The 27,656-nt window shown below is 46.9% G+C and overlaps 1 protein-coding gene across 14 annotated transcripts in view; it reads left to right on the top strand.

Moving 5' to 3' along the window:
• CABIN1 (calcineurin binding protein 1) overlaps positions 1 to 27,656 on the top strand; it is a 169,395-nt gene that overhangs the window by 49,271 nt on the left and 92,468 nt on the right. For 8 of the 14 annotated variants that reach the window (XM_030914765.1, XM_030914762.1, XM_030914764.1 and 5 more), the window contains exons 14-23: positions 585 to 772; positions 1,652 to 1,804; positions 3,730 to 3,924; positions 8,143 to 8,385; positions 9,691 to 9,862; positions 11,842 to 11,957; positions 19,675 to 19,836; positions 21,040 to 21,246; positions 21,467 to 21,612; positions 24,232 to 24,493. In XM_030914765.1, the coding sequence (XP_030770625.1) occupies positions 585 to 772; positions 1,652 to 1,804; positions 3,730 to 3,924; positions 8,143 to 8,385; positions 9,691 to 9,862; positions 11,842 to 11,957; positions 19,675 to 19,836; positions 21,040 to 21,246; positions 21,467 to 21,612; positions 24,232 to 24,493 (1,844 nt within the window). The remainder of the gene's footprint in view (positions 1 to 584; positions 773 to 1,651; positions 1,805 to 3,729; positions 3,925 to 8,142; positions 8,386 to 9,690; positions 9,863 to 11,841; positions 11,958 to 19,674; positions 19,837 to 21,039; positions 21,247 to 21,466; positions 21,613 to 24,231; positions 24,494 to 27,656) is intronic. The other 6 variants (XM_030914771.1, XM_030914774.1, XM_030914770.1 and 3 more) reach the window with 1 other exon arrangement.

Genomic DNA, 27,656 nt, shown 5'->3' with positions numbered 1-27,656 from the left:
TGTTGTTGTTTTTTGAGACAGGGTCTTGCTCTGTCACCCAGGCTGGTGTGCGGTGGCACGATCTTGGCTCACTGCAACCTCTGCCTCCCAGGCTCAAGCGATTCTCCTACATCAGCCTCCCGAGGAGCTGGGATTACAAGTGTGTTCCACCATGCCCAGCTAATTTTTGTATTTTTTGGCAGAGATGGGGTTTCACCATGTTGGCCAGGCTGCCCTTGAACTCCTGACCTCAAGTGATCCACCTGCCTCAGCCTCCCAAAGTGCTGGGATTACAAGCATGAGCCACTGGACCCAGCTTCATTCTGACTTTTAAACCACCACCTGGTGGAATGTAGATATGCTCAATGCTGTCTGTAAAATTGCTTCCCCTTGCCCCTGACTCTCAGGGGGGTCTCTGCATATCTTTGTCTTAACTGGTCCAACCTCTCTGATGCCTGCCATTCAGGGAGCTGTAGGGCTCTGAGGGGCCCAGGGTGCCCCTGGAGATAGGGTGGGTGTGGTTAGGGCCGAGGGCAACTTCTGAGAAGCAGAAGGGCATTAGGATGCTACACATGAAGTTGACTCGTTGACCTCATGGTTTTTAGTGTCTCCTCGGAACTCCCCTGCTGGTATGGTGAATGGCAGATTTGGACCTGACTTCCCAGGAACCCACTGCCTTGGTGACCTCCTACAGCTATCGTTTGCCTCATCCCAGCGCGACCTGTTCGAGGATGGTTGGCTGGAGTTTGTGGTCCGTGTTTACTGGCTGAAGGCTCGCTTCCTGGCGCTGCAGGTTGGTTCCATGGTCAGCTGCTTGGGGAGTATGCCCTGACACCCAGCAGGATGGGCAGAAAACTGACCATGTTGGGGTGTGTGTGTGTGTGTGTGTGTGTGGGCGTGCATGTGTACATGCAAAGCACCTGCCTGGGCACTGGGCTTGGCATGAGAAAGTGCGACACGGTGGGGAATTCTCAGCATCTCAGACTTCCAAGCTTGATACCAGTCTGTAAAGCTCTTCAGCATAACCACATAGCTCTGGAAGGCATTTGCTCTGCCTCTGCCTCCCCCACTCAAGATTGCCTTGGCATCTTGACTCTTTGCTTATGTTTTCCTGAGAGAGCCTGAGCAAATGAATAAACAGATACAGAGCTTTCTAGAAGGGAATTATTCACCTGTTTTGTGAGAGTTCTGGGAAAGCTTCTCTTCAGAGCCTGGTCTGGAAGGCCAGGATGGATTGGCTGTTACCTAGCACCTTGCACATGGTGGTACTGGTACACTGTGGTAGAATGAGTCAAGAGATTACCAGGGCCCTGTCAGCAACCATTTAGTCTAAAGGAAGCAACACTGTTTAATGTGAAGAACACTAGTTCTGGAATTAGAACAGGCCTAGCTCCTAACTCTGGCTCTGTTCAAGTGTCCTCAGTGTTTTCATCTGCAACATGGGTTTTATGATATCTCCCCTCACAGAGTTGTTAGGGACTGTTCATTCAGTCAACAAGTATTTATTGAGCCTGAGCTACATGCCAGGCCCTTCTTAGGGATTACAGTAGTAATTGGTAAAAACCCCACCCTCATGGCCTCCACAGTCTAGTGAGATCAGAGGTGTAAGGCATCTGGCACATCATAGTCAATCTTATGCTTCGGTCCCCTGACCTGTTTTTCTTCTAACCAGGGAGACATGGAGCAGGCCCTGGAGAACTATGACATCTGCACAGAAATGCTCCAGAGTTCCACCGCCATCCAGGTGGAGGCAGGGGCTGGGCGAAGAGACGTTGTCATCCGGCTACCCAACCTCCATAACGACTCTGTGGTTTCCCTGGAGGAGGTGAGTGAGAATTTTTGTTTGTTTGTTTGTTTTTTTCCCATAGATGAAGTTTCACTCTTGTCACCTAGACTGGAATGTAATGGTGCAATCTCGGCTCACTGCAACCTTTGCCTCCGGGGTTCAAGGGATTCTCCTGCCTCAGCCTCCTGAGTAGCTGGGATTACAGGTGCCTGCCACCATGCCTGGCTAATTTTTTATACTTTTAGTAGAGACGGGGTTTCACCATGCTGGCCAGGCTGGTCTTGAATTCTGACCTCAGATGATCCACCCACCTTGGCCTCCCGAAGTGCTAGGATTACAGGTGTGAGCCACTGTGCCCGGCTGAAAGTTTTTTTATTTTTTTTTATTTTATTATTATTATTATTATTATTATTTTATTTTTTTATTTTTTATGTTTTGAGACGGAATCTTGCTCTGTCACCCAGGCTGGAGTGCAGTGGCGTGATCTCAGCTCACTGCAAACTCCGCCTCCTGGGTTTACGCCATTCTCCTGCCTCAGCCTCCCAATTAGCTGGGACTACAGGCGCCCGCCACCTCGCCCGGCTAGTTTTTTGTATTTTTAGTAGAGATGGGGTTTCACCGTGTTAGCCAGGATGGTCTCGATCTCCTGCCTCGTGATCCTCCCGCCTCGGCCTCCCAAAGTGCTGGGATTACAGGCTTGAGCCACCGCGCCCAGCCTGAAAGTTTTTAAATGGTGTTTCTTAGTCAAAGATTTCTTGTGATTTGGCATAGTTAGCCCAGGGTTGACCTGTTTCTGAGGAACAAGAGAGCTTCCCACATGCTGAGCTGGGGCCCCTGCTGGGAAGACAGAAGAGGCCAGGGAAAGGCTGCTCTAGTACACTGGGGCACTGTAGATCCCTGGTGAAAAGCAGGTATGGGAGTTCTCACCAGCACTATTTAGAAGCAGTCATTGGGCCAGGTGCGGTGGCTCAAGCCTGTAATCCTAGCACTTTGGGAGTCCAAGATGGGCGGATCACGAGGTCAGGAGATCAAGACTATCCTGGCTAAGATGGTGAAACCCCGTCTCTGCTAAAAAATAAAAAAAAAAAACTAGCTGGGCGAGGTGGCGGGCGCCTGTGGTCCCAGCTACACGGGAGGCTGAGGCAGGAGAATGGCGTAAACCCGGGAGGCGGAGGTTGCAATGAGCTGAGATCCGGCCACTGCACTCCAGCCCGGGCGACAGAGCGCGACTCTGTCTCAAAAAAAAAAAAAAAAAAAAAAAAAGAAGCAGTCATTGGTCTGCTCTCCTGGCTATGTGTGGCAGCCATCCCAGTGGAACTGGAAGGAAATACCAGCTGGAGCAGACCAGTATTGGGCTGGCCATGGGGTTGGGTCAGCAGTGTGTGGCCTATATGCCAGGTTCCACCCAGGTGCCACTTTATTCATTGTGCAGTTTCAGACCCTGCTGCAGTTCTGTATCTGTGAAATGTCCACACTGGCTGAACGTGGCCTTCAGACTCTCCTAGAGTTGTTTCAGGGACAAGTACAGGTACAGGGCTGTCTACATGCCAGGGCTTCATCAGGTCCTGCGTGTATTGTATGACAACCTCTGGTCCAGGCTTGCTGAGTCGCTGACAGCCTGATGTTCCGTGGTTCTGCAAGACTGGTTCACTGACCTGTGACAAGGCTGTCCAGCTGTCTTGGCGGATGCTTCCTGGAACTCCTTTGCTTCTGGGTAGTTTTTGGTTTGTGATGTGCTTGTTTTTTAAAGAGTTGGATGCCTTGCCATTAATAGAAATACTTTTAACACATACATTTAGTGTAAACACTGATGTATGAAGGAGGAGTCTAATTTTTGGTGGGCTGGAACATAGTCTAATTTTTATTCTCCTCATCCAGTTCTGATAAAAACAAACACTGGCCAGATTTGGTGGGGCAGGGGCTGAGGGGTTTACCCTCATACAGCATTGCTGGGCCTTTTTCAGATTGATAAGAACCTGAAGTCGCTGGAGCGGTGCCAGTCCCTGGAGGAGATTCAGCGACTGTACGAAGCAGGTGACTACAAGGCTGTTGTGCATCTGCTCCGCCCCACTTTGTGCACCAGTGGGTTTGACCGGACCAAACACCTGGAGTTTATGACTTCCATTCCTGAGAGGCCAGCCCAGCTGCTTCTACTGCAGGTGTGTGCTGCCAGTGTCCCTCACACCCACTTGCACCTTCTCTCCTTGCTTGCTTGTGTTTATTCTCTGGAGGCTCTGTGGTAGGCTCGCTTCCTGGCGTTGCAGGTTTACAGGCATGAGCCACTGGGCCCAGCTTCATTCTGACTTTTAAACCACCACCTGGTGGAATGTAGATATGCTCAATGCTGTCTGTAAAATTGCTTCCCCTTGCCCCTGACTCTCAGGGGGGTCTCTGCATATCTTTGTCTTAACTGGTCCAACCTCTCTGATGCCTGCCACTCAGGGAGCTGTAGGGCTCTGAGGGGTCCAGGGTGCCCCTGGAGATAGGGTGGGTGTGAGCAGGGTCAAGGGCAGCTTCTGAGAAGCATAGCATATGTGTTCTTAAGAGCACATAGCTAGAAGAGAGTGGATATCAACACCACTAAGCCCCAGGAAGATGTTAGTCAGAAGATACGGTCAAGACTAGCGGAAAGTTAGAGCCAAGGAGTGCAGGTTCTAGGGTTCTGCGTGGCTCAGGGTGATCCCCACACTTGACTCAGAACTTCTGCATGGCAGAGGAGGAAGGAAGAATGGTCGGGTCATCATCTGTCCATCTACTTGTTTATTCATCCATCTCGTTTTGTATTGTTTTTTAAGGTAAATATAAAAGTGGCTAAAATATCTGTACAGTGTGAAGAATCAAGATAAAATAAAGACCCATGTAGCTGAAGAAAAATAACACTAGCCTTATGTTTGAAGCCTCATGTGCCCTCCTGAATCCTTCTGTGTTTCTTTTCCTCAGGAGGTAAACTGTCACCAAGAGCCTGCCAGGGAGCTGGCAGCTGCTGGGTGCTGGGCAGTTATTCAACCTCTCTGAGCTCAGTTCCTCATTTCTAGGATGGGGATGACCAGTGTCCTTAGCTCAGAGTCCTGTTGTAGGGATTACACAAGTTAATGTGTGTTGGCACCATGCCTGTCACTAGCAGGTGCTGTGGAGGTACTGCTGTCATCGTTGCCACCATCCTCAGGAGGGTTGAGTTGGCACCGAGATAAACATGGAAGATAATACGCAAAGTATGCTTAGTGGCATTGAGTCCTGGTCTTACTAATCACTTGTGTTTTTTATCTTATTGGGTACTTCCCTTTCAATTTGGAAAGAGTCCAGTCTTCTCCCAGGTTTTTTGCACAGATTCCACAAAGCATTTTAATCATTAACATTCTTGAACTGGGAAATAGTTAAGAGGTGCGACTGTGGGAACAAATGAAAGCACCTCAGTCCTGGGGAAAGGGGAAGAAACAGTTGGTTTGGGGAAGCAGAAGGGAGAAGAGGGTGGAGGGAAGGAGGCTCCAGCTCCTGGCAGAGAAGGTCAGTCGGGCCCAAGCCAAGATCAAGGGATGAGATGTGTGTGACCTCAGTTACCTGGCAGGCTGCAAGATGGTCAAGCATGGCTATGTGTGGGAGGGACAGCCAGTGTACCAAGAAGGGTGCTGGGATGAAGAAAGCGGGGAGAGGCCAGTGTACTCTGCCTCCATAGGATGCCCTCAGTGCTCAGATGTGGTCTTGCTCTTACTGTCTTCTAGAACAGCTGGATGTGGCAGGATACCCCATTGATGGGGCAGGAGCTGCTGCTTGGGCAGGCACTGAACTGTGATAAGGGCTGTGCTTGAGGTCTGGGCCGAGTGCTGTGGAAACGCCTGCTTTTTGTGAATTAAGGACTCCAGATTATTGCTCAGTTTCATATTGAGAGTGTTTTCTTATTGATTTGAAGTGCTTTTTGTATATTAAAGATAGTAATCTTTTTCTCAACAGATCTTGCAAATATTTTTTTCCCAATTGTTTGCTTTTAAATTGCCGAGAAGTTTTGAATTTTTATGCTGTCAAATCTTTTGATGTTTTCATACATGTGTGATTTTGTTCGTTGCTCATTGTGGTTTTTGTTCCTATGCTTAGACAGTCTTTCCAAGAGTGGAGAAATATTCATCTACTTCTTTCTTTCTTTCTTTATTTTTTGAGACAAGAGTCTGACTCTGTCACCCAGGCTGGAGTGCAGTGGTGCAATCTCAGCTCACTGCAAGCTCCACCTCCCGGGTTCACGCCATTCTCCTGCCTCAGCCTCCTGAGTAGTTGGGACTACAGGCGCCCACCACCATGCCCAGCTAATTTTTTGTATTTTTAGTAGTGATGGGGTTTCATTGTGTTAGCCAGGATGGTCTGGATCTCCTGACCTTGTGATTCGCCCGCCTTGGCCTCCCAAAGTGCTGGGATTACAGGCATGAGCCACCGTGCCTGGCCTTCATCCACTTTTTCTACATACATAGCTTGAGCTTTTATGGGATGCCTGGCACTGGGCCAAGAGGAAGGCTGGTCCATGTTCTGGAGGGGAGGCTGACAAGAGACCCATCAACAGAGAGATAAAAAGAGTATTTGCTTTTGTTTTATTCCTGCAGAGTTAATGTTTTATGTTTTGCATTTAACTTGCTTCATTTAGCTTTTCTCAAGCGGGGCAGTGAACTTGCAGTCTTCTTCTCCTGTAGGTGTATAGTGGTGCTTTCTCCCAGTGGGCAAGCTGCCTATTATGTTCTTCAGTCTAATTGGATAGTTCGTGTCTTGTTGAGTTGATTCTTAGTCCTTAATGTTTTTGGTTGCTATATTGAGCAGACTCTTCTTGTTGTTCATTATCTTTTCCATGTATTCCTACGTTGCTGGCTCATAGAAACCGTATTGATTTTTCGTGTTTGAGTCTGGGTGCTTCACTGAGTTCCCATTATCGCTTGTTTTCTGTCTGACTTGTTTGATTGTGTTTGGGTAGATGATTGTGTTGCCCCCAGTCGATGGTAATTTGGTCCCCTCATTCGTTGGTGTTTATTCTACTTTTTTGCTTCTTTCTGGCCTTGAGCCCTGGAGATTGTCATATTTTAGAGCACCATTAGCAGGTCCTTGTCTTGTCCCTGACTTTCACAATGACTCTGGTTGCATTTAATACTCTTTATCATGCTGGAAAATAATCCTCTGGCTCTCACATGTTGGGTGTTTTGACCAGGAGGCATCAGCTCAGGCTTTGGGCCCCCACATCAGCACCCTGTAGGCACCCTCGAACCCCAGTGGCCTCCTGGTAAAGGGTGCTGGCTTTCTCTAATGAAACACGGGCCCCATTTTCCTGGCAATTAGGATTTATAAATTGGGGGAGGTTTTGTTCTGTGTTCAGATACTACACCACATTCCAAAGGCAGTTTCAGGTATTTCTGACCCCACACCTGTTGGTCTCATCTCAGAGAGTGGCAGCTGCATGTGTCAAGGTTGGGAGGAGCCGCTGCCAGGCCTGGGCTGTGGCGAGGTTAGAGCCCAATGGGGCACCGGGCAGCAGGTGCTTCCTGCAGGTGTAACAAGCAGCCCACCAGATCTGTGAATTCACAGACAGACTGTGTTTCCCCATGTACCAGCACAGTGATGAAAGAGAGATCCCAGGCATTTAAATAGGTTGTATTCTAGGTCAAAAAAAAAAAAAAAAAAAAAAAGGAGCTTTGCAAAAAGCAATGGCTTCCTTCCAAAGAGAAGCTTTTAAAATAGAAGTAACAGTTCAGTGTGGTGGTCTCAGAATTCTTCCATGTGCCAGGCACTGTGCTGAGTGTAATATGCACATCATCTCATTTAAGGCCCACAGTGCCACTGAGTGGATGATGTGGTGGCTGAGGCTCATATGGCTTACACATTGGCCCCATCAGGGCACCTGGGGAGGAGAGACCTGATAGAATGATGACTTTAGCGTTGCCTGGCCAGTTGCCTCTGTTGTGGCCTTGGCTCAGGCCCTCCTCCACTGAGATAGTCCGTCTCTGGCAGTCTGCCCCTTCCTTGCTGAACCCCCTCCAGAGCCCTGGCACTGGATGGGCACAGTGGCTCTGGGGAGAGCTGACAGGTGTAGGGGTCCCTGTCTCACCTTGGCTGGCTCTGCAGCCTCATTCCCAGCATCCCTACTTTATAAATGGGGAAGGTGAGGTGCAGAGGTGAAGCCTTTCTGAAACCTCCGTGACTGGTGATATTCTCTGCTGCCATTGCCCACAGGCCATCAGACTGCCCTTCCAGGCACCTCTGGGCTGCATGGGGCCTATGCTGTGCTGGGGCTCGTACTTCCCTTTCTTTTGCCGCCCCTCATCTGTTTTCCTTCAGTTGTCCCTGCTCAGGCCTTGGGCCCAGATGTGCTGAGCTCACCGTGCACTTCATCTGGCTTCTTGCTGTACTAGGACTCCTTGCTCCGGCTGAAGGACTATCGGCAGTGTTTTGAGTGTTCCGATGTGGCTCTGAATGAGGCCGTCCAGCAGATGGTGAACTCAAGTGAGGCTGCAGCCAAGGAGGAGTGGGTGGCCACAGTGACCCAACTGCTGATGGGTATCGAGCAGGCCCTCTCTGCGGACAGCAGTGGCAGCATCATGAAGGAATCATCCTCCACCACTGGCCTCGTGCGGCTCACCAACAACCTCATCCAGGTAACCCCTGGCTCCTTCTCACCCTGCCCTGCCCCAGTAGGTATGTCTCTCTGACATCCCTCTTCTTCAGTAGTTAAGCTTTCATTGCTAATTAGGCACCCAAAGGGGACATGATGGCTTCTTTGGCTGGAACTTTCGGGATCTGAGGAGGGGTTTGTGTGTAGGCTGCAGACCTTCCTGGGGCTGGTTGGATCTGGGGATTGGAGACTATGTAGCACTTGGTGCCACAGGGTTCTTCCAGACCATCCATCCCAGAGGAGAAGAAAAAACCTCACAGGGAGGCCCTGGTCTGCCTGCAGCGAGTCAGAGGCAGAATGGGAGCCACAGCGTAGGCTGTGATGGCTCCAGCATCCCATGCCGTCCTGGCACTTCCAACTAAGGAGTGGTCACAGCACCCTGCGTTGTCCAGGAAGGCTTTAAGGCAGAGAATCTTCCTGTGAAGCACTCTGGGCTGTCTCCTCAATTCCCGCTCAGGCCTTCAGCAAGTCCTGCCAAATCTATATCCTCACCCCTCCAGCCTTTGTTTCTCCCTCTGTCTTCATATTTCTGCTGTAGTCCAGACCACTGCTACTCTTGCTTGAGCTGCAGCAGCACACTCGCCGCAGTCTCCTCTGCTCCTTCCAGCCACTGTCCAACCACAAAGGCACCTTTCCAAAATAGATGTGAACGTGCTCCCCCCTCACTTAAAACCCTTCATGTTCCCTCCAGGTTGTGTGTCACCTAAGGCACACTGAGCCCCAGGCCTGTCTCTCCCCCTGGTCTTGTGCTCCCTTGGCTGCAGCCCTCCTGGGCTACCCTCTGAGGTCCCTGCCTGCATGCCTGTCCTCTGCCCCCACTCCTTGCCCTCCCTGAGTGTTGGACACACCACAGCCACACACCTGGAAACTTTTAAAAGGCTCTCCCCTGTCTGCCCCACCCCTCCTCTGTGAGCTATTGTGGCTGCATCTGTTCTCATTGCAGCAGCCATACTGACGCTTTGCACTTGTATAGCTTGCCCATTGCTCTCTTCTCTCTGGGCTCTCAGCTCCCCCATGCCCTGTTCACAGGATGCAGCACATAGTAGGTACTGAGGGTATCAGTAACTGCATGTGGCATGGAGGGTGGTGTGACTCTATCTTTGGACATTATGGGCCTCTGTCCGATGACATGTTGAGGATCTGCTAGATTACAGTGTGCACATCAGAACAGTGGGGGTGGGCAGGTAGCATGTACCAGCTCCCCAAGAGGCCTCCTGCCTCCCTTCAGTCTGCCCTGAAGGCTTACCCTGCTGTGACACTTCTACTGTCTCCCGCCCCTCACCGTCAGGTCATTGACTGCAGCATGGCCGTGCAGGAGGAGGCTAAGGAGCCCCATGTCTCTTCAGTGCTGCCCTGGATCATTCTACACCGGATCATCTGGCAGGAGGAAGACACCTTCCACTCTCTGTGCCACCAGCAACAGCTCCAAAACCCAGCGGAGGAAGGTGCACAGGCAGTGGGTGCAGTGGGGATGAGCTCTGACTCCCATGTCCTTGCCCCTGTCCTCTGCCCTAGGGTCCTGGACCTTATCCAGATGTTGTGAGTGGGGCTTCATCCACTCAATCCAAGGATTTTGCTTGCGCCTGGACAGAGGCAGAAGTGTTCTTGATTCTTCCTTAAGGGAGCTTACTGTGCAGTGGGCACAGGAGTCCTGGGTGTGTGAACATTGCATGTTTGGTGCAGGTGGCAGCATGGAGGGAGTGACAAAAGGTTACTACTTATGAGGAATGCTGACACTGCTCCAGGAGGCTGACACTGCTCCAGGAGGCCTTGTACCCACTAGCTCCTTTAATCCCCATGACACCCCAAGGGATGGTAAGCCGAGGGCAGCGTGGAGCGAGCACAGGTTCCACATCCCAACTGTCACTTCTTAGATGTGTGACCTTGGGCAAGTCATATAACCTCAGCCTCTATTTCCACATACCCGTATTGGGAATAATAGTATCTACCTCAGAAAGTTGTTCTGAGGATGAAATGAAATAATAAAGCCATGAATCACCATGGTGAGTCAATGCCTGGCTCATGGTGGGTGCTGAGTGATGAGAATCCAGGGAGGGCCTGTCCTAGACCCTTAATGGAGATGGCCCTGGATCCATGGTCAGTGCAATGGTAGAAAATGTGCTGGATTGAAGAAACGACAGTACAACAGCTAAATGACACTTAAAGGAAAGATCACCTATAATCTTATCAGATAGATCTTTTTTTTTCTTTTTCCATTTTTTGTTTTCTTGCATTTGCTGTCCAGACTTGGCCTAATGCACATCTAGTTTGTGTGCAGTTGTTAAAATAGTATGTATCTATTGATGCTTGTATTCAACTAGCTTAAAATTAAGTTTATTGAAGATTTTTCCTCAATAATTTGTAAAACAAGAAAAAGTAGAAAGGAAAGTCATCCCTATTCCAACTGCTCAGAGAAAACCAGAGTTAACATATGGTTTTTCTCCTTCCCTTCACACTTTCTCTATAATTTTATTCACTGCTCAAAAATTCATCACCTGCTGATGACATGTCAGGGCTCTGTGAATAGGATACCTCTGGCCTTGACAGGTTTGTGGTGGTGGGCGACAGATCAACTATCTAACAGTATCAGGCTGGTGTGGTGGACTGAGAGGAGGGCACCTGATGCTGCCCATGGGTGTGGGTATGGGTTGAGTTGAGCCCTGATGGAAGAGCAGGGGCAGAGGAAGACACTGGGGAGGCAGAGTGGGGCCAGGGACTGAGCAAGTCTTAGACTGGAGACCTGGGGCATGGGGATTGGACAGGGGAGGAGGGGCCAGATTGCAAAAGGATTTTATTCTCTGTTTTGTAAGGCCGTTGCTCCATTTTGCTCCATTGTTTTCATCATGCTGATGAGAGGTGCATGCTCTGTTGAACCATCCCCGCTGCTGAACCCTTAGTTTGTCCCAGCTACTCAGGAGACTGAGGCGGGAAGATTATTTGAGTCCAGGAATTGGAGGCTGCAGTGAGCTATAATTGTGCCAACTGTACTCCAACCTGGGCAACAGTTACTATCTCTTAAAAAAAAATTTTTTTTAAGTTAAGAAATGGCATGTGTAGTATGGGTTCCATTGTTATAAATTACTTTTCTCTCATTCAAAATGCATCAGATATGCACAGAAGGATGCTTCGACTGGAGGTTCACCAGATGTCAGCATTGGTTCTCTCTGGGCTAGTATTTTGATGGATAAAGTGTGCTCCTTTATATTTTCCTATATGGCTTGAATTGTGTTTTGATAAGCGTGTATTGCTTTAGTAAAGCCATTCAAGTCACTACTTATTTAAAAAGGCAAAAAAAAAAAAAAAAAAAAGGAAAAGAAAAATCTATGGTCATGTTGATAAAGACAGAAAAGCCTGAAAAGAAGAGACTGAGCCTGGCAGCCCCTGCAGGCACGCAGGTTCCCACACTAACTCTGTGTCTGTCGGCCTGGGCTTTCCCTAGGGATGTCGGAGACGCCCATGCTCCCATCCTCCCTCATGCTGCTGAACACAGCCCACGAGTATTTGGGCAGGAGGTCCTGGTGCTGCAATTCAGATGGGGCTCTGCTGCGATTCTATGTAAGTGCTCCCCCTGGGCTGCAGACTGCCAGTGCAGGGCAGGGCTGTGGTGGGAGGTGGAATGGGAAGGGGACAGATTCATGTTGGCATGCAGAGCTTGCTCAGCCTTCCCTCAGTGGGCCCACTGTGCATCTTTGACTTAACAGCATTACTTAGTGTAGTTACTGAAGATTGTCAGAAAGTCTGATAAGACTTTCTTGCCAGAAAGTTCCCTTGTGCACTTGATCCTCAGGAAGCTCTGGAACTCTTGAATAGCAGGTTGATTTAGATCCAGTAGTCCTTACTGAGTTTCTTCCTAGTCAGGTACAGGGCTAGGCCTTGTAGTTGTAATTTCAGGAGTAAATAACCACATGCACCACCACCGCCTTCTGTTGAGTCCTGTTTGCTAAGCATGACTCACAATGCCAAGTAGTAGTTGCTCATTCATTAGCTAGTATTACATCCATTCAATTAGTAAATGATTAGTGAGAGCACATACACTTCCTTGCACTTGTCAGTTGTGATTGACTGGAAGTATCTCCCTGAGTTTACTAGGGATAAGCAGCATGAACCCTGTCTCCAATCTCACTGTTGAGTAGGAGGCCAAGCAGCGTGCAGACCAGTTACAGAGCACCTGGTGTTCTTCATATACCAAGACAGGGATGTCAAACCCAGCCTATAATATTTATTCATGAAGTTCTATTGGAATATAACCATGCCCCTTCATTTACATATTAACTGTGGCTGCTTTTGCAGTAGAGTGGCAGAGTCCAATAGCTGTGATGGAACTGTATGGCCAGCAAAGCCTAAAATACTTAGTATCTGGCCCTTTAAGAAAGCATTTGCCATCACCTGCTCTACACCTTCTCTTCAGGGAACAATACCTGCTCTTTCACAACTGCACCCTCCCTCCCAGTCCTCACCATCTTCCTGTGCTTTCCCCCTGGTGCTTATCCTCCAGCATGCTGTGTGATACACTCGTTGTATGTGTTGTATGTCTTTGCTCCACTGAAATTAACTTCAGAGAGACTAGGGGGTTTTGCTAGTTTTGTTCACTGCTGGATCCAAGTACTTAGTACAGCAACTGGCACATAGTAGGTGATTAATAAATACAGGTTAAAGGAGAGTATGCATAGGTATAGAGCTCATGTATGTATAGAGCTTGACAGTTTGCAAAACACTTAAGCTGAGGATGTAATTCGTCCAGGAGACCCATCTGACCCAGGTCCCTGTTGCTGGTTAGTATCTGAGGCAATTTCCAGCCCCAGCTCCAGGTACCTGAATGTCTCCCCTACCCTGTGAGCTCTGAGGGCCTTTGAGATGCTCACCCTGGGTCAGCTCTACCCTCCAAGACTATTTTTGGAAGAGTTTTTCCAGGATGAGTCTGTAATGCTGCCAGGACTCAGCCACTCCCTTTTTCTGCCTTCCCTCTGCCAACCGGAGAGTGCAGGGACAGTCTCAGCTTCTATAAGGTCACTTCCACAAGACCATCCTCCTTATGCTGATTGGGAAGATTGAGTTAATACCTTAGGCTAGCTTGGGTGGGAGTGGTGCTAAGAGTAAAGGGGTGGGCTGAAGGGGCAATAAGATGGTCCTGTTTCGTTTTTCTTAATCTATGTCTTTTCTAGTGGAGTATGAATTCTAGCTGCTATCTGCTAGTGAATTTGAGGGAGTAGAAGTGAGTTGAGCACTGTTGTGTTTCATTTTATAGTTTCTGATTTTCCTGCCCAAGGCCCAGCCTTTAGATTTCTCCAACCTTTGCAGCAGCTTTCCTGACCACCGTGTGCCTTCTGCCTGCCATACTCTTCCTCAGCTTCTGCATGACTGGTTTGTTGTTTCCTTTCTGCCTTTTCAAAGAGGCTTTTCTCTCTTGCCACATGCTGTCATGTCTACTGCTGGGGACCCCCACCATTTGTTTCTGTCATGTGCCCCTCCCCCACCAGATAGCATCCCTGGGACCTGGGACCTTTTCTATCTTGCTATTTGAAGCATCCCTGGGGCCTGAGCAATGCCTGACAGACTGCTGCCCAGTTGATATTTCTTGAATGAGTGAATAAACAAACATAAAGACATTCATTCATTTCTCCAGAGATGCTTGCTGAGCACTCGTGATCTGGGTGCCATGGGGATTATGAAGGTCGAATACTTCATTACTACCTCTTCTCCTTGCCCCAGGCTCATGGTCTGCAGGTAAAAGGATTGCATTGTGAGAGTGATTTGAGGCCAACATCAGGGAGACCTTTTGTGTGGATCGTTTTCTTTTCTTACATAGAATGGAAATGTTCTCTGAGAGAAATCCTCTTGGATCTCTTCTTTTCTTATTTCTTTTCATATATTCTACTTGGATTGATGGATTCTTATCTGTTCATCTCCACACAGCTCAAATGACCCCTGTGCTATAGAGCCTTTATTAACACCTGGATATTCCTTCTTACATTGTGTGCCCACCCTCTGTGTACCACACCCAGATTTTTTTTTTTTTTTTTTTTTGAGACAGAGTCTCGCCCTGTCGCCCAGGCTGGAGTGCAGTGGCACGATCTCTGCTCACTGCAAGCTCCGCCTTCCGGGTTCACGCCATTCTCCTGCCTCGGCCTCCCGAGTAGCTGGGACTATAGGCGCCTGCCACCAGCCCAGTATTTTTAGTAGAGACGGGGTTTCACCGTGTTAGCCAGGATGGTCTTGATCTCCTGACCTCGTGGTCTGCCCGCCTTGGCCTCCCAAAGTGCTGGGATTTCAGGTGTGAGCCACCGTGCCGGGTCGTTTTTTGTATTTTTTAGTAGAGACGGAGTTTCACCGTGTTAGCCAGGATGGTCTCGATCTCCTGACCTTGTGATCCGCCCATCTTGGTCTCCCAAAGTGCTGGGATTACAGGCCTGAGCCACTGTGCCTAGCCACACACCCAGATTTTATATGTATTGACAATCTGCTGTATTTGCCACAGATTTGTCTTCTGATAAAAATAAGAGTTAACAAGAAAACGTGCTCTTCATTACCCTACCTCCCTCACTCTCTTGAAGCTGGTGTGTATCTTTTTGTCCATGTTTTTTTATACCTAATTATATATCTGTTGTTAGTAAATAGTATATAGTTACATGAGTTTTAAAATTTTACATTCTAAATATCATATAGTATGTAACCTCTTGCAGCTTGCTTTTATTTATTTTAGTATACTGAGATATAGTTACATCGATACAAGTACATCTAGTTTATTCATTTTAATTGCTTTACAGGGTTCTATGGTGTGAGTATATCATGCTTTTAAACTTTTTAGTATGGAAAATTCCCAACATTATTAAAATAGAAAGTATAGTGCACTTGCATATACTGAGCACTGGTTAGTCATTATTATTCATAATGCACGTCCACTCCCCCACCTACCTTCTCAGTCATCCCACGTTATTCTGAATCAAATCCTAGACATTTATATCACTTCATCTGTAAGTATTTGTTATTATATTTTTAAAAAATAAACTTTCCTAATGATGGCATTAAGGTTATTTATGCATTTTGGGTGTTATAAATGATGTTATGGTTAACGTCCACCAAGAGGTTGTTTTATGTATACATGTGAGAGTTTCTCTTGTGTAGATTCCTGTAAAAGGAACTACTAGATCACAGAGTATGCACATTGCTAACTTTAAAAATTTTATTTTCAGATTATTCTCCAAAATTATTGAACAATTTTATACTTTTGATAGCAGTGTGGGAATTCCTGCACGGCTGTGTCAGCCCTAGGTACAGTAGACTTAAATGTTGATGCCCATCTGAAAGACATGAAATGGTATTTCTTTGTTCTTTAAATGTTGTTTTTAATAATTTATAATTACTAGTGAGATTGAATATCTTTTTATGCCTATTTACCCCTTGGGTTTCCTCTTATGTAAATTGCCTGTTCACATAATTTGCCCATCTTTCTAGTGGTTTGTTTTTCTTTTTCCTATTGATTTGCAGTTTTTTTTCTTAAGGTACTCTGAATTCCAGTCTTTCGTCTGATATATAATTTTCACCAGTTTTACATGCACATATTGTGTCTGTGTGCTTAGTTCTATTTCTGTTTCTGTGCACCTTTGTGTGGGGTATCTTTTAACTATGTGTATGGTATTTGTTTTACAGAATTTTAAAATTTGAATGTCAAATTTGTTAGTCTTCTCCTTTGAGGTTTGTGATTTTTTGAAGGGTGGGGTACTTTTACTTCCCTCTCACAAAATTATATAAAGATCTCCTCTGCAGTAATCTACTAGTTTGCTCTTGTTTTTCATGTGTCTGTATTCCATCTAAATTTTATTTTTGTTAAAAGATAAGGTGGGAATCCAATTTTACATTCCATATGCATGGCCAGTTGGTTTGTACCATTTTTTGAAGAGTCTGTTCTCTGTGCTGACTTGTAAGTCACTTTCTTTCATGTCGGCTCTGTTCTTTTTATTGGCATAGGAGTCTTGTTTGTTCCTGACAATACTGAATTGTCTCAAAGACAATATACTGAATTGTCTTTTGAGAGATTTTGATACCTGGTGGGGTTAACCTACTCACGTACCTCTTAGTCTCTTGACTATTCTTGGCCTTTTCCTCTTCTGTAGCATTGTAAGATCAGTCTGTGATGTTTTGTGATATCCAACCCCCTAACACAAACCCGCCATTGGAATTTTGATTGGAATGACATTGACCTCACAAATTAATTTGCAAAAGAATTGTCATTTTTGTATGGTTGAGTCTTTCCAGTCGTAAATGTGGTATATCTCTCTGTTTATTTAGGTCTTATGCTTTCATTATTATGCATTCAGCTTAATAATTTTCTCTATAATACTTTTTTTCTTTCTCTCTCATTTTTTCAAAGTATAGCTGTAAAATTGTATATATTTTGTTAGATTATTGCTTAGGTTTCAATTGTTTTTGTTACTGTTATAAATAGATACTTAAATGTCAGTTTTTCTATTTGATTTTTGTGGGCATGCAGGAGCATTCGTTTTTTAATAATTTTTTCTTATGCACAGTTCCTTTACTTACTACTTCTGTTAATTTTAGTGGGTGGTAGACTTGAATTTTCTATGTAGACAGTCATATCATCCATGAATAACTATTTTTTCCTTCCTTTTCAATCCTTATAGTTTTTTCTTTTTTTCTCCCCTTATACCCTTTGCCAGGGGTCACCAAAGCTTTTTCTGTAAAGGGACAAATAGTAAATCTTTGAGGCTTTGTAGGTTCTCGGGTTTCTGTTGCAACTACTCAGGGCTTCCGTTGCCTCAGAAAAGCAGTGGTAGATACTATGTAAATCAGTGGCTGCAGCTTTGTTCCAACAAAACTTGTGGATGCTAAAATTTGAATTTCATATAATCTTCATGTGTTAAGTTTTTTTCTGTTAATTTTTTTTCAATCAGTCATTTAAAAATGCAGACATCGTTCTTAACTCCCAGGCCTACAAAACAGGTAAGGGCAGGATTTGGCCCATGGGGTGGTTTGCCACCTGTGATCTAGAACTCTGTCTCTCTTTTATAAATTCTAAACTACTCTTTCTTTAGTGATTATAGGTCCATTTAGATTTTCTCTTCTCAAATCAATTATATTGTGGTAACAGTTTTCACTTAGAGCATGAGGCTGTTCATGGTTTTTGCTTATGCTTTAAAAAGTTCTGTTCTACCTCTAGTTATGCCCCTTTTTCATTGCTAAAATAGTTTGTGATTTCTCCCCCCACCTTTTAAAAACCAGTCTTTCATGAGGTTTGTATAAATTAGTCTTTTCAAATTACTGTTGATTTATTGATCCATTGTTTCTTTGCTTTCTAGTTCATTACTACTTTAATATTTCTTTTTACTTTCTTTGAATTTACTGTGTATTGTTTCTAACTTACTGAAATTGAATGCTTATTTTAGTATTCACTCTTTTTTATCTTTTTCCTATTATTTTTATTATTTTTAAAAATTTAGGGCCAGGCGCAGTGGCTCACGCCTGTAATCCCAGCACTTTGGGAGGCTGAGGCAGGTGGGTCATCTGAGATCAGGAGTTTGAGACCAGCCTGACCAACAAGGTGAAACCCTATCTCTACTAAAAATAAAAAAGTTAGCTGGGCATGGTGGCAGGCACCTGTAGTCCCAGCTACTTGGGAGGCTGAGACAGGAGAATTGCTTGAACCCGGGAGGCAGAGGTTGCAGTGAGCCGAGATCGTGCCACTGCACTCCAGCCTGGGTGACAGAGCGAGACTCCATCTCAGAAAAAAAAAAAGAAAATTCGTTTTTGTCTCAGAGGTCTTCCTTGATTTTATTCTCTTTTTTTTTTTTTTTTTTTTGAGACAGGGTCTTGCTCTGTTGCCCATGCTAAGAGTGCAGTGGTGCAGTCACAGCTCACCGCAGCCTGGACCTCCTGGGCTCAAGCAGTCTTCCTGCCTTAGCCTCCCACATAGTTGGGACTACAGGTGTGCACCACCACGCCTGGCTAATTTTTAAATTTTTTGTAGAGATAGGGTCTCACTTTGTTGCCCCAGCTGGTCTCAGTCTCCTGGGCTCAAGCAATCCTCCCACCTCAGCCTCCCAAAGTGCTGGAATTACAGGCATGAACTGCTGCACCCAGCCGGTATTCGCTTTTCTAATACACGTATTGAAGACTATAAGTTTTCCCAAACACATCTTTATCAGCCTCCCATATGTTCTGATATTTGGTATTTGCTATTTTTGTGTAATTGATTTCTAATTTTATTGAATTGTGTTCAGCTGAGGATATAGTATGTCTTATATCTAGTTTTTGGTCTTTGTTTAGACTTGCTTTTCATCCAGTTTTGGCAAAAATCTCATGGATGCTTGAAAATAATGTGTATTTGCTAATAGTTGGGCATAACAATAGCTGTCGGCTCTCATATTCATAGATGTAACTTGTTTACTATGTTGTTCACATCCTCTCTGATCCTCATTTATGTTTTGTCTGAGGGAGATTCTCTTAGCCCTAGTGGGATTTAACATCTCATGTTAAAATTTTTTTTTTTTTTTTTTTTTTTTGAGGCGGAATCTCGCTCTGTCGCCTGGGCTGGAGTACTGTGGCCGGATCTCAGCTCACTGCAAGCTCCGCCTCCCGGGTTCACGCCAGTCTCCTGCCTTAGCCTCCCAAGTAGCTGGGAGTACAGGCGCCCACCACCTCGCCCGGCTAGTTTTTTGTATTTTTTAGTAGAGACGGGGTTTCACCGTGTTAGCCAGGATGGTCTTGATCTCCTGACCTCGTGATCCGCCCATCTCGGCCTCCCAAAGTGCTGGGATTACTGGCTTGAGCCACTGCGCCCGGCCATAATTATTTTTTATAAATATTTATCTAACTTTATTCTCTCCATTGGAATCTGAACTTCTAAAAAGCAAGGACTGTGTCATACTGTGTCTATTATAAGAAAATATTCAGTAATTATTCATTGAGGAAATGAATGACTAAATAAATGAGTGAAGTTCCCAGGAGGCAAATAATATCTTCTTCTGGTGGCTGGTAGAAACTGGCTAGGTGTGCTAGAAGAAAGGCAGCTTGATAAACCCATCAGGAGGCTCCTGCTGGGCCCAGAGGTGGGACCAGAATAGCTCCTATTAGGATAACAAGACTTTTCTGGGAAACAGGTATTTTTGGAATCAAGTCATGTCATGCAGGAGCCCAACAGACATAGCCACCTCAGGTTAAAAGAGTTGATAGAGTGGTGGTCTGTCTGGGGCCCTGCTGTGAAATAGAGGCAGTGGCTACAGGCCCTCACCTCAGGCATCTCTTCTGCCCACCACAGGTACGAGTACTCCAAAAGGAACTGGCTGCATCCACCTCTGAAGACACACACCCTTACAAGGAGGAGCTGGAGACAGCCTTGGAGCAGTGTTTCTACTGCCTGTACAGCTTCCCCAGCAAGAAGAGTAAGGCCAGGTACCTGGAGGAACACTCAGTCCAGCAGGTGAGGGTGCTGCAGTAGGCTCAAGGAAGAGAGAAGCAGGAGCTGTAAGCTCTCTTGAAGGATGTCATATTTGTCAACAGTCATCTTGGCAGTCCTGCTTGGAGTTGCATGAGAAGGAGGAGAGAAGACGGTCTGATGGAGTCTTCTCTTCTCAAAGGACAAGGGTTTTTCTTGCAAAAACTTATTTTCATAAATGTTGACTAACATTCAACTAATGTTGGCTAATATGTAGAGCCAGGTATGGTGGTGCATACCTTTAGTTCCAGCTGCTCTAGAGGGTGAAGGTAGGAGGATTGCTTGAGGCCAGAATTTCAAGGCTGGAGTTCACTGTGATTGCACCTGTGAATAGCCTTGGATGGCAGAGCAAGGCCCCATCTCTAAAAACAAACAGCAAACAAAACTACCCTAAGACCAAAAAATGTAGCATGGCAATTATCGATAGTTTATTTCCATTTTGGATATGAATAATTCTTTAGAGGTTTTCCATTTTTGTGTTGTTTTGGTTTTTAGAGTGCTATTGAGTGTATTATCTAATGGCTCCTCAGTACTGTCAGTTATGTCTGATCTTAGGGATTCCATCCACTAAAATGTAAGCTCCTTAGGACAGAGCCCCTGCTGTGGACCCCAAACCTAGGGCCACCCTCCCTGGAGTCAGCCCTCCTTCAATAATTTGTCTACCAAGTGGAGAGGGTCTGCCGCTGGCCGAAGGTCCCCCCGCATGAAGGAACCCACCCTCTGGCTCAGCCATGTGGGCTTATAGAGCGCAGCTTGTAGTTTCCAATGTCTGTCTTTCTGCAGACCAGCCTTATGCTTTTCAGACACTTGGATTTGGGGATTATAGTGGGCATGGGGACTTTTTTTTTGTTTTTTGAGACGGAGTCTCACTCTGTTGCCCAGGCTGGAGTGCAGTGGCATGATCTCGGCTCACTGCAACCTCTGCCGCCCAGGTTCAAGAGATTCTCCTGCCTAAACCTCCTGAGTAGCTGGGATTACAGGTGCCTGCTACCTACCGCACCAAGCTAATTTTTGTAGTGCAGTTTTTTTTTTTTTTTTTTTTAAGTATAATGGGGATTTGTTTTAGGCTCTCCAATACGCCATAACCTCATTTACATTGGACAAAATGCGTTTCTATGGAGGAATGTGTTTTTCTCTTTTCATTTACCCTGAATGTGTTATGAATCTGCCTTCTGTCTTTTTTTCAAGGTGGATCTCATATGGGAGGATGCCCTGTTTATGTTTGAGTATTTTAAGCCCAAGACCCTTCCTGAATTTGACAGCTACAAGACCAGCACCGTGTCTGCTGACTTGGCCAACCTGCTGAAGAGAATTGCCACCATTGTGCCTCGCACGGAGAGGCCAGCACTTAGCCTGGACAAAGTCTCTGCCTACATTGAGGGAACTTCAACTGAGGTGGGCCCACAACCTTGAGGAAGTGGGGGACCGGGCTGGGTCACACTCTTCCCCTCTGCCACTGCTGTATATGCTCCTTTGCTTCTTTTTCTGCTCTGTACCAGACGGAGGGGCAGGGGAAGCTGGAGAGTCTGTCCTGTGACTAAACAGTCCTGGGTTTACTGGTCACATCTGAGTCTTTGACTTCACCTCCCCTCATACTTTTCCTCTCACCTGCCAGGTGCCCTGCCTCCCAGAGGGTGCTGACCCCTCCCCTCCGGTGGTGAACGAGCTTTACTACCTCCTGGCTGATTATCATTTCAAAAACAAGGAGCAGTCCAAGGCCATCAAGTTCTACATGCATGACATCTGCATCTGCCCCAATAGGTCAGTGACCAGAGTATGAGGTTAGGCTGGCTGCAGGGATGACTGGGGTAACTCCAGCTCAGCAAGCTCTTCAGTGGGCCACTTTGGGGTTTCCCGGCCCATTGCAGAGAGACCAGGGAAAAAGGAGTGAGAGGGTGGTTTAGCACTTTGCCGTTGTTAGGAAAGGCAGGTTTTCCATAAAAAGACGAGCAGAGGAGAAGGCCTCTTTTCCAAAGTCCTCTGGGAGGGTTATTGGTAAAGGGTTATTAGAGAAGGTACAAGGTGTCCATCTGGACCCTGGTGTGCAGGGCAAGGAGGCGCAGCCTGGCTCCATCTTGTTGGTTTTGTGCTGCCTACTTTCACAGCCCCAGGATGTGTACTCTTGCTGCTTCCACTGCAGGCTTCTTAACTATGGTTGTCTTCTTGGGGACAAGTAATAGAAAAATTCAAGCCAGAGTTCTCTTTTTCGCTCTGATGCAGTGCACTGTTAGCGGTAGCGATTATCATGATGGTGCATGTAGGAGAGCTCATTGCACATGGAGCTCATGCTCTCTTCCTGTGAAGCCCTGTTTGACTTTCTCTTAAAATGTAGCGATTGCGGCTGGGCGTGGTGGCTCATGCCTGTAATCCCAACACTTTGGGAGGCCGAGGTGGGCGGATCATGAGGTCAAGAGATCGAGACCATCCTGGCCAACACAGTGAAACCCTGTCTCTACTAAATACACAAAAATTAGCTGGGCGTGGTGGCGGGCGCCTGTAGCCCCAGCTACTTGGGAGGCTGAGGCATGAGAATTGCTTGAACCTGGGAGGCGGAGATTGCAGTGAGCCGAGATTGTGCCACTGCACTCCAGCCTGGTGACAGAGCGACACTCATTCTCAAAAAAAAAAAAATGTAGTGATTGCCTGGAGCCTCCCAAGGGGCCTTCTACATTCGTGAAGTCTGATGCACTTGATTTTAAGAGGGAATATTTTATCATACCTAGGAGGTAAGCCTTGAGTGAAGGTTTACAAGGCTTACCTCCTAGGTATGATAAAGGAGGCTACCCACTGTGGCTGACCTGTGTCTAAAGGGTTCAGAGTAGCATCTGTAGGCACACTTTCTGGAAGGACTCAGAGGCCAGGCTGTGATAGCTGCCCTTGAGCCATGGGTGAGCACAGAACCACCCTAACTCAGGGCAAACCAGAGAATTCCACCTCATCAGAATCCATCTGGCCAAGGAGAAAAGGGACTGGGTGTGAGTGAAGAAGCCATTTTGCAAGGCTTGTGTAGCTCGTATGAAAGGTTCTCACAGAACTTCTTTTGCTTAGCCTGTGTTTTCTTCCAGGCAGGGAGCCATGTGGCAGAGCCCTGGCTGTCCCCTCGGGGTGACTGGGAACCAGTGAGATAGAGCAGCCCTATCTGTGCTCAGTCTGGCTGAGTGCTCACTGCGCCACAGTAAGGGTTTCCTCCTCTGTTCCCCTATTTCCACATCTGAAAAGTGAGGGTGATAAAACCCACCTGTATTTGCATGGCACCTCTCACCTGACAGCCCTGTATTCAACAGAATGAAGGCTCATGGCAGCTTAGCTGGGCGTCCTTCCAACCTTCATATCTCCCTGTTTAGAGGGTATCAACCCATCAGCCTGGCCTATTAGGCAACCCTGCCACAGAGGCGGGGTCTCATGTGGGATTGGCCCCAGTGCCAGGAAAGCCCTTGATGGCTTGATCCTGTGCTCCAGGCCTTGGCCACCTTCATTCTGGCCTTAACAGGCAGGTACCAGGCGAGACTTGGTGCTTAGTCTGGTCTTCTGTGCTAGCAGTGCATTAAAGACGATTGGCATGTGGGAGGGTGGCATCTGTCCGTTTGATTGCTGCCATTTCTGTTCTTTGTACTAGCATTCATCAAATCCCAGACTATCAGGTGCCCAGAGATCATCTTAGTCTTGGTGTCTCTGTGGCCATTCCTCCTCTCAGACAGGTTTCTGTGTTCTCACTGTCAGTTTCTTTCAGGTGGTGTCAGAATGGTAGGGTCTCATGTGGTCCCTCACTTTTCATTTTACTGCTGAGAACTGAGCTGGAAAGGGCAGGGTCTGCTCAGGGTCCCAGAGACAGAATGAGGTAGAAGCTGGGTTGCTGGGGTCCTGAGGTCTCTGCTGCCCATGCTTCTGGTTGGCAAATGTGCTGATGGCAGGCTCTGCCCACACAGAAGTAGATAAGGTCACACCTGGCTGAGGGTCTTCCTGGTGCTTTGGCTGGACCACTCCTGACTTGTCTTGTAGAGCACTCCTTTTTCTCTCCACCAGAGCTGTTCTGTAGGCAACCCCGCAAAGCAGGGGAACAGAGTCCAGGAGCTCATCCATTAGAGCAGCTACTGCATGCCTATGAGGTGCTGAGTGATTAAAATACATTTTGTCTCATAATGCCCACAGCTCTTGAGGTAGGTCTTCTTAGCCCTGTGTCACAGGTTAGGAATGAAGGCTCAGAGACATGGCTGGTCTAGGTCATGGTCATGGCATTAGTGAGTGTCAGAGTTGGGCTCTGAGCCCTGGTGTGGGAAGACAGTTTCCATGGTGTCCATTTGCCTGCCCACTAGCCTGTCATTATCTTCCATGCTTTTCATGTAGTAGTGTTTTTAGCTGGTGCTTTTGTTACCACCACAGGTTTGATTCCTGGGCAGGCATGGCTCTGGCCCGGGCCAGCCGCATTCAGGACAAGCTGAACTCCAATGAGCTGAAGAGTGATGGGCCCATTTGGAAGCATGCCACGCCCGTCTTGAACTGCTTCCGTCGGGCCCTGGAGATTGACAGCTCCAACTTGTCTCTATGGATTGAGTATGGCACCATGTCCTACGCCTTGCACTCATTCGCCTCACGTCAGCTGAAGCAGTGGAGAGGCGAGCTGCCCCCTGAGCTCGTGCAGCAGGTGAGGAGGGGATGCTGCAGATGGGCCTGCCATTCTTTTGTCCAGACAGAGTGCCCTCAGGTCAACGAAGCTCTGTCTCATTCGTAATTTATTCTTGTCCACACTTCCACGCTGGGAGCTCACTGATGAATCTCCTCATGAAGCTCAAGCCATACCATGGTCAGTGACAATTTGGTCCCTGGTCTTTGGACACCCAGTCTAATGTAGACAAATTTAGGGACAGGCTCTTAGACCCAGCTGGTCAGCCATTAGTTACGGTGTAGTTGAGCGATAAAGAGGGGAGAAGTGTTGGCCACCAGAAGTAGCTATTTCTTCCCTGTTCCCTCAGAGGAGCTTGTTGGGTCCTTGTAAAATTTTTGAGCTTAGGTTGGGATTTTTGAAGTCTCTCTTGGTAGGGGATTACCCTAGTGCAGGATGCCGAGTCTGGCCCTTAGGTCTCTGTTCAGTAGGGTACCCTTGGCTCCTTGAGATGGAAGTAAAGGAGCCATACTGACATGTTTAGGCTAGTGCAGTGGTAGCAATAGTGCAGTAGCACTGCACCCTGGAAGAGGATAGGGGAAAGAAGTGTCAGCACCGCCTCCTCTTCAACATTGCCATCTTAAAAAAAATTACTCTTGGCCGGGTGCAGTGGCTCACGCCTGTAATCCCAGCACTTTGGGAGGCCGAGGCGGGCAGATCACAAGGTCAGGAGATAGAGACGATCCTGGCTAATGTGGTGAAACCCCGTCCCTACTCAAAAAATACAAAAAATTAGCCGGGCATGATGGCGGGCGCCTGTCGTCCCAGCTACTCGGGAGGCTGAGGCAGGAGAATGGCGTGAACCCGGGAGGCAGAGACTGCAGTGAGCTGAGATCGCGCCACTGCACTCCAGCCTGGGAGACAGAGCGAAACTCTGTCTCAAAAAAAGAAAAGTTTACTCTTAAATCTTACAAGGGACACAGGCTTCTTTAAATCAGTTACAATATTAAGGGCAAAGCTCATATCCCTCTGGCTGCCCCTACTACCTCAAAAACAGACTTGTTTCTTTCCAGACTGTAAAAAAAGTACTTTTTATACATAAATATGTACTCCTAGAAAAAAACACCACAATCTAAATGCTATCACACTGTATATGGTACTCAGCTTCCTTTTTCACTCAGCACCACGCTGTTCTAGCCATGATAATTCCTGTGCATCTAGTACATTCCTTTTAACTGCTGTAACCCTATTTTATTGTAACTGTCCTGCACAAAATTACCTTGTGGGATTCTGTTGGTGTTGTGGTGGACCCAGAGTTGGGCAGGCTGGGGACTGAAGCTGCTGCCCTGGGATGCAGAGCCTGACTCCCCAGGGGGCCTTCCCTGTAACAGCAGGAGCAGCATTATCCTCTGCTGGGACTCAGTGGGCTGAGCTGATCATAGTCCTTGGATTTTCTCCTTCATCTCCCGCCAATGATGGCAAATGAGATTTGGCAGAGTGAAAGTTTTCCGGGAAATAAATAGGGTGAGAAGTCAGCGTTCCCTTTCTGCCAATGGCACTTGTTTGTGGAGCTTTGTTTGTAGTGGTCTCCCCAGGAAGGGAGCAGGGAAGTCAGGGAGTGGGTAAGGAGACTGACCTCAAGTTTCCACACACTTTTTCCCCTTGCTTTGTTCTTTCCTCCGCTTAGGCTCATAGCCTTTGGGACTGAACTCAGTGTTGATCTTATGGAAGCCATTGGCCCAGGAAGCTCAGGTCCTGAAACTGGGTTCCCAAGCCATCTTGCTGGCGTGTTAGGGTGGCAGGAGAGACATGGAAATCCACCTGCAATGCAGATGTCCCGACAGGGAGGGAGGGAAGGTAGGGGGAAGTGTTTCATAGTTGCCAAGGGTGAAAACTGCCTTGCAGAGCTATCTTGTGCCTCCTGGGTTCTTTCCACCTCTGGAGAGACAGCTTCCAACCCTGGAATGTGTCACGGGGACACAGTCCCCTGATTGCTGCTTTTCCACCTGGATTTATTGTGTCTGCAGGATGGGCTGCAGGACACATGTTGGCAGCTGTTTGAGCTGCTGTGTGCTTCAGCTTTTGCTTAGAAACTCCTTGGATTCACAGCTGAATTCTACCAGAGGTACAAGGAGGAGCTGGTACCATTCCTTCTGAAACTATTCCAATCAATAGAAAAAGAGGGAATCCTCCCTAACTCATTTTATGAGGCCAACATCATCCTGATACCAAAGCCTGGCAGAGACACAACAAGAAAAGAGAATTTTAGACCAATATCCCTGATGAACATTGATGCAAAAATTCTCAATAAAATACTGGCAAACCGGATTCAGCAGCACATCAAAAAGCTTATCCACCATGATCAAGTGGGCTTCATCCCTGGGATGCAAGGCTGGTTCAACATTCGCAAATCAATAAACGTAATCCAGCATATAAACAGAACCAAAGACAAGAACCACATGATTGTCTCAATAGATGCAGAAAAGGCTTTTGACAAAATTCAACAGCCCTTCATGCTAAAAACGCTCAATAAATTCGGTATTGATGGAACGTACCTCAAAATAATAAGAGCTATTTATGACAAACCCACAGCTAATATCATACTGAATGGGCAAAAACTGGAAAAATTCCCTTTGAAAACTGGCACAAGACAGGGATGCCCTCTCTCACCACTCCTATTCAACATAGTGTTGGAAGTTCTGGCTAGGGCAATCAGGCAAGAGAAAGAAATCAAGGGTATTCAGTTAGGAAAAGAAGAAGTCAAATTGTCCCTGTTTGCAGATGACATGATTGTATATTTAGAAAACCCCATCGTCTCAGCCCAAAATCTCCTTAAGCTGATAAGCAACTTCAGCAAAGTCTCAGGATACAAAATTAATGTGCAAAAATCACAAGCATTCTTATACACCAGTAACAGACAAGCAGAGAGCCAAATCAGGAATGAACTTCCATTCACAATTGCTTCAAAGAGAATAAAATACCTAGGAATCCAACTTACAAGGGATGTAAAGGACCTCTTCAAGGAGAACTGCAAACCACTGCTCAGTGAAATCAAAGAGGACACAAACAAATGGAAGAACATACCATGCTCATGGATAGGAAGAATCAATATCGTGAAAATGGCCATACTCCCCAAGGTTATTTATAGATTCAATGCCATCCCCATCAAGCTACCAATGAGTTTCTTCACAGAATTGGAAAAAAC

The sequence above is a fragment of the Rhinopithecus roxellana genome, chromosome 13, assembly GCF_007565055.1.
Source record: "Rhinopithecus roxellana isolate Shanxi Qingling chromosome 13, ASM756505v1, whole genome shotgun sequence".
Taxonomy (NCBI): domain Eukaryota; kingdom Metazoa; phylum Chordata; class Mammalia; order Primates; family Cercopithecidae; genus Rhinopithecus; species Rhinopithecus roxellana.
This window is presented reverse-complemented; position numbering and strand designations above follow the sequence as displayed.